The sequence below is a fragment of the Salmo trutta genome, chromosome 3 (assembly GCF_901001165.1).
Source record: "Salmo trutta chromosome 3, fSalTru1.1, whole genome shotgun sequence".
NCBI classification, from domain to species: domain Eukaryota; kingdom Metazoa; phylum Chordata; class Actinopteri; order Salmoniformes; family Salmonidae; genus Salmo; species Salmo trutta.
This window is the reverse complement of record NC_042959.1, coordinates 68,400,693-68,406,947: the sequence shown is the minus strand read 5'-3', so window position 1 is coordinate 68,406,947 and position 6,255 is coordinate 68,400,693. Positions and strand designations below refer to the sequence as shown.

The 6,255-nt window shown below is 41.7% G+C and overlaps 1 protein-coding gene across 1 annotated transcript in view; it reads left to right on the top strand.

Annotated features, from left to right (window-relative positions):
* LOC115185682 (diacylglycerol O-acyltransferase 1) overlaps positions 1-2,663 on the top strand; it is a 28,392-nt gene extending 25,729 nt beyond the window's left edge. The window contains exons 14-17 of the mRNA XM_029745796.1: positions 36-101; positions 313-400; positions 2,245-2,307; positions 2,438-2,663. Of these exons, the coding sequence (XP_029601656.1) occupies positions 36-101; positions 313-400; positions 2,245-2,307; positions 2,438-2,602 (382 nt within the window). The 3' untranslated portion in view covers positions 2,603-2,663. The remainder of the gene's footprint in view (positions 1-35; positions 102-312; positions 401-2,244; positions 2,308-2,437) is intronic.
* Positions 2,664-6,255: the final 3,592 nt, after the last annotated feature.

The window sequence follows — 6,255 nt, the reverse complement described above, 5'->3', positions numbered from 1 at the left end:
TTCACATGACTAGGAGACTTTTCCCTTTCTTTCAGGAACTCTGAGACCATCACATACTTCTGGCAAAACTGGAATATTCCAGTACACAAGTGGTGCCTTCGGTGAGTAGATGCAATGTATTCTATACATAGTGTACTGTATGTAACACTGAGATCCTATAAATGATTCAATGGTACGGAGTCAGTGGAATGGAGGTTGATACTGAGCAGAAATGTATTGAGGATGTATTGGGGATTTGGGAGCTGGTTTGAAACTGCGGCAAGGTGTTTGATGATATGCATCCTCTTGTGTTGCTCCCTCTCTCTCCCAAAGCCACTTCTACAAGCCCCTGCTGAAGAGTGGAGTCAGTAAGTGGCTCGGCCAATCAGCAGTGTTCCTGGCTTCAGCCTTCTTTCATGAGGTAAGGTGCTCTGCTCCTAGCTGGGTGAAACCAGACTAACCGCTGCGCTCAGCTTTAGTATTCCTTGTGAAGTGAAACAGAATGTTAGCTTCATCAGGCTGGTGTTTAACGAGGATTCTCTGCTGCTACTACAGCTCATATCGTCACTGTCTGACCAAAACATCCAATCGCCAAAACATCAACTTTTCAAAGAGAAAAAAGGAGAAAAACATGTTTTCCATCAACGAATATATAATTATGACAATTTAGAAGCTATTTTGAATACATGTTCTTGGTTCATTCAGGTTAGATACCACTTTCAATAAATATAAAACAATTTAAAATGGCAAAAATGTAGTTACAAGGTTTTCATCAGACAATGACGATATACAGTATGTATACCATTTGTGAAGAAATCCTGCATTTTATCAGACTACAGTTTCATAATTGCTGAGATTGCTAGTCAGATTTTAAAGGCCACATATATAGTTATTGCATGACAGTACAGTGGTTATACTACACAGTGGCTATACTACACAGTGGCTATACTACACAGTGGCTAAACTGCACAGTGGTTATACTACACAGTGGCTATACTACACAGTGGCTATACTATACAGTGGTTATACTACACAGTGGCTATACTACACAGTGGCTATACTACACAGTGGCTAAACTGCACAGTGGTTATACTACACAGTGGCTATACTACACAGTGGCTATACTACACAGTGGCTATACTACACAGTGGCTATACTGCACAGTGGCTATAAAGTAGGGCCCTTTCTGGGGATATTTCTCCGTTGTCCAGACACACACACACACACACACACACACACATGGGTGCGCTTGGCTTATATCCAGCACTCTTCATCATTGACGAAGGTCAGCGTTGGAGGGACGTTAGTGTAGCTGGGATGAGAGGAGGAGGAAAGGAGTGTAACACAAGGCCATATCAGGCTGCTGTGCTTCTGGAGGAGGAGATAAGAGCAGTGTACGGTGAGGAGCCTGTTCAGTCAGCAGGTTCACAGAGATACGGCTCCCTCCCTCTCTCTCCTCATCCTCATCCCGGACAGACAGACAAACGGGGCTGCTGCTGCTGTTTTAAATGCTGACCTTCAGAGGACAGCGAGTGGAGCAGAGGGGAGCGGAGCACCACAGCGCCCTGCGGGACACCAGTCTCCCCCTCTCCCCTGAGTAATGACAGGAGGGATCCTAGTGTCACACACACACACACTCACAATCCCCTGAGTAATGCCAGGAGGGATCAGGAGACTGGGATCTGTAGATCAGAGGGTCACACAGCAGGGTTCTGTCAGCTCCCCATCACTCAGAGCAAAGAGGTGAGGCTTGATAGTCATCCAGCAGTCATTCCATAGGTTAGCTATCGGTCTGTTACCTCAGATACCTTTATTTCATTTATTTCCTGTACAAACTAGGTGTCATTCCATAGGTTAGTTACCTGTCTGTTACCTCAGTTCCCTGTATGTCCTTTCCTAGCTGTACGAACTAGGTGTCATTCCATAGGTTAGCTACCTGTCTGTTACCTCAGTTCCCTGTATGTCCTTTCCTAGCTGTACAAACTAGGTGTCATTCCATAGGTTAGCTACCTGTCTGTTACCTCAGTTCCCTATATGTCCTTTCCTAGCTGTATGAACTAGGTGTCATTCCATAGGTTAGCTACCTGTCTGTTACCTCAGTTCCCTATATGTCCTTTCCTAGCTGTATGAACTAGGTGTCATTCCATAGGTTAGCTGTCTGGAGTGGAAACATTATTTTCCTGTTCGCTGTGGATAAAGGAGATGGCTGTGTGGAAAACTGTTCTTGAAAACTAAAACTTAATTTTGCTGATGTTATCTTCACAGTACCTGGTCAGTGTTCCACTGAAGATGTTGAGGCCATGGGCTTTTATGGGCATGATGGCTCAGGTGAGATCTTAGAACTGAGAAATTATAATCCACAAGTTTATAGTCTGAAATGATTTACTGGGGGTGTTTTTGACTCATTACAATGAGTGTTGTGTTTGTTTACTCACTAAATGGAGTCCTTGGCTTACAGCTTCCGCTGGCCTGGTTTGTGGCGCGTTTTCTCCGAGGTAACTATGGCAACGCAGCCGTATGGATCTCTCTCATCATTGGCCAGCCAATCGCCGTGCTCATGTACGTCCACGACTACTATGTACTTCACTACCGAGAGGGGTCAGCGGGGGGTGGACCTGAATGACCTCCTCAGAGGAATATATACCAGACCAGACTTTTATAGGAAAGACAAATAGAGCTAGAAATGTACTGTATGGTACTTTATGAAAACACCTTAAAGGGGCAATCAGCATTTGCTACATCCATTTTTGGACTCAAACATTGATATGTATCCATCGATTCTTGAAGAACATAACTTATAAATGCCTCACCAGCTTAGTTCAACTGTTGTTCCCCATCACAAACCAAAATATACAACTGTTTTACTCCAATATTTGTAAACAAAGAAAATGTAAACAAACACTATATAGCCTCAAAACATGGTTAAAACTATACTTTTTTTTATCATGGATGGTCAGTCGTTGCATCCATAGCTCTGTCCATGAATTTGAAAGTGATGACATTTCTCCAGCCCCATCCCTCAGCTTTTTACTGGACCAGGGGTGGGGAGGCCACTTTGTTATTGTTTCAACTGCTGATTGCCACTTTAAAGATAACACACTTATAGAAACAATGAATTTAGTTAGTGAATATTACAATATGCCTTATTGAAACATGTCTGACAAGTGCAATTTTCAAAAAGTGCCAGTTTCTCCAAAAATGTGCACAACCAGTACATGTGTTTGTAAGATTTGTTTTTATGCCACTCAAGCCTCAATATTTTGTCATCTTGTTTTACTTGGGTACGTATAGAGAGATATGTATATGTGTTTTACTTGGGTACGTATAGAGAGATATGTATATGTGTTTTTGGGTACGTATAGAGAGATATGTATATGTGTTTTACTTGGGTACGTATAGAGAGATATGTATATGTGTTTTTGGGTACGTATAGAGAGATATGTATATGTGTTTTTGGGTACGTATAGAGAGATATGTATATGTGTTTTACTTGGGTACGTATAGAGAGATATGTATATGTGTTTTTGGGTACGTATAGAGAGATATGTATATGTGTTTTTGGGTACGTATAGAGAGATATGTATATGTGTTTTACTTGGGTACGTATAGAGAGATATGTATATGTGTTTTTGGGTACGTATAGAGAGAGATGTATATGTGTTTTTGGGTACGTATAGAGAGATATGTATATGTGTTTTACTTGGGTACGTATAGAGAGATATGTATATGTGTTTTACTTGGGTACGTATAGAGAGATATGTATATGTGTTTTACTTGGGTACGTATAGAGAGATATGTATATGTGTTTTACTTGGGTACGTATAGAGAGATATGTATATGTGTTTTTGGGTACGTATAGAGAGATATGTATATGTCTTTTACTTGGGTACGTATAGAGAGATATGTATATGTGTTTTTGGGTACGTATAGAGAGATATGTATATGTGTTTTTGGGTACGTATAGAGAGATATGTATATGTGTTTTTGGGTACGTATAGAGAGATATGTATATGTGTTTTTGGGTACGTATAGAGGCATATGTATAGATACGAAAATGGCAGCTGTTGATTCTTGACTTTATTCCGTTAATTGGGTCATTATTATGTTGCCGACAGAACTACATGGACAAGTAAATATATTTCTCCATATGTGAATGATGTCCTATTTGACTTCACGTTGTTACCACCAATCATGTATTTCTCACTTCCCTCTGCTTTATCTGCCACTGAGACTCACGGTTTTTGCTCCACAGTTGAAACACAGGATAGAGGGGCCACCTCTTGGCTGTTACTAGGAAGTTCATATGAAATAACTTGCACACAAAAAAGCTTCCATCTTGGTGTGCTAGTCTATTACTTCTTAACGTGGCAACATTTGTCAAGTAGAATTCTATTCCGCAGCATGTGTTGATGTATTAGAATCTCTGGTCTATTGTTTCTGGATCAACACGCTGTTCCTAGCAATATGTCCTGAGATGAGGGGGCCAGAATCATCCAATCAGAGAGTGTATGATGAATGGCTTCTGTAGAAGGAAGACTTCCTGAAATGGCTACAGGTAATTCTACTTCCTGTCCCCGAAATACAATGTGACGATGCTCAGATCCGAGGCCGCAAGATGTTCCGCGACTGATTGTGTTTTAGATTAGAACAGGAGTGCCGATTTGTTCTATTGCAGACCGCATAAAGTAGCATGCAGTTACAAATACAGTAAAATGTGTAGGATTTGAGTAATTGGCAAGCTGCCTTTGAAAGAGTACAGTGTATTTGCTCTCAAAAACTACATCTGCATTCCGTTTTAAACATGAAGACCAAAACTGTACATCTGTTACGCACACCTCTCGGAAGAGGGAACGCAACACCCTGCTACAACTCAACTCTCCGTGGTGTGAAAGAGGTATGGGACTGTAGGTGTGAGTAAGGATGACAAAAGGCAGAGAATACCGTTTACAGGGAATTTATTCTGTCGCACAGTAAGTTTGGCGAAAAGGGGCTGGACGGAACCAAAGCAAAGAAAGTAAATATCAAAGCCCCCTCTCCTACCTTACCACTACTTAACTAACTAGCACCACCTGGTGCACTAACCAAAATACAGGGGATGGTCCAACCAGGTCTTTCCTAGTGTGCATAGACAGTAAACTACTACGGGTTATGTATGCCCGCAGGCCTCTTGCCTAAGCACTCCCTAGGTGCCTTCCCCTTCCCCCTGGGAACAAATGAAACAGAAACACAAATGTAAGTAACAATTCCAATAATCCAAACACTGCGTCCTATTGACACACAGACTTATCCAATCAGTTACCTCAGCAACAACTAACAGAGTACATACCAAATCTCTTAGTAACAACCAACACGCTACAACCCTCAGCCATTAGCCTCCTCTCTCAGCAATCATCTCCCCTCTGAGCAACAGAACACTGGCTTATAAAGCTTCAGAAGGAGTTGTTAATTGGAGACAGCTGCGTCCTGACAAGGGGGCGGGGTCAGCTCTCCAATCAGCAATGGGGCCGACCAATCAGCTGCTTGGGGAATTTCAGGAATCCATTTCCTGAAATACATACATGAAAATACACAAACCACAACACAGAAACTGGGGAACGTAACACTCCTTTCCAAATGAATTGAGAAGGATACAGTACCTTGCAGTGACTGCACTTGGCTCGTTTCCCCAGCAGACACTATATATCAAAAGTTTTAGACCACCTACTCATTCAAGGGTTTTTCTTTATTTTTACTATTTTCTACATTGTAGAATAATAGTGAAGATATCAAAACTATGAAATAACACATATGGAATCATGTAGTAACCAAAAAAGTGTTAAACAAATTGAAATATATTTTATATTTGAGATTCTTCAAATAGCCACCCTTTCCCTTGATGACATCTTTGCATGCTCTTGGCATTCTTTTAACCAGCTTCACCTGGTATGCTTTTCCAACTGTCTTGAAGGAGTTCCCAAATATGCTGAGCACTTGTTGGCTGCTTTTCCAGGTCCGACTCATCCCAAACCATCTCAATTTGGTTGAGGTCGGGGGATTGTGGAGGCCAGGTTATCTGATGCAGCCCTCCATCACTCTTCTTCTTGGTAAAATAGCCCTTACATAGCCTGGAGGTGTGTTTTGGGTCATTGTCCTGTTGAAAGTCAAATGATAGTTCCGCTAAGCCCAAACCAGATGTGATGGCGTATCACTGCAGAATGCTGTGGTAGCCATGCTGGTTAAGCGTGCCTTGAATTCTAAATAAATCACAGACAGTGTCACCAGCAAAGCACCCCCACA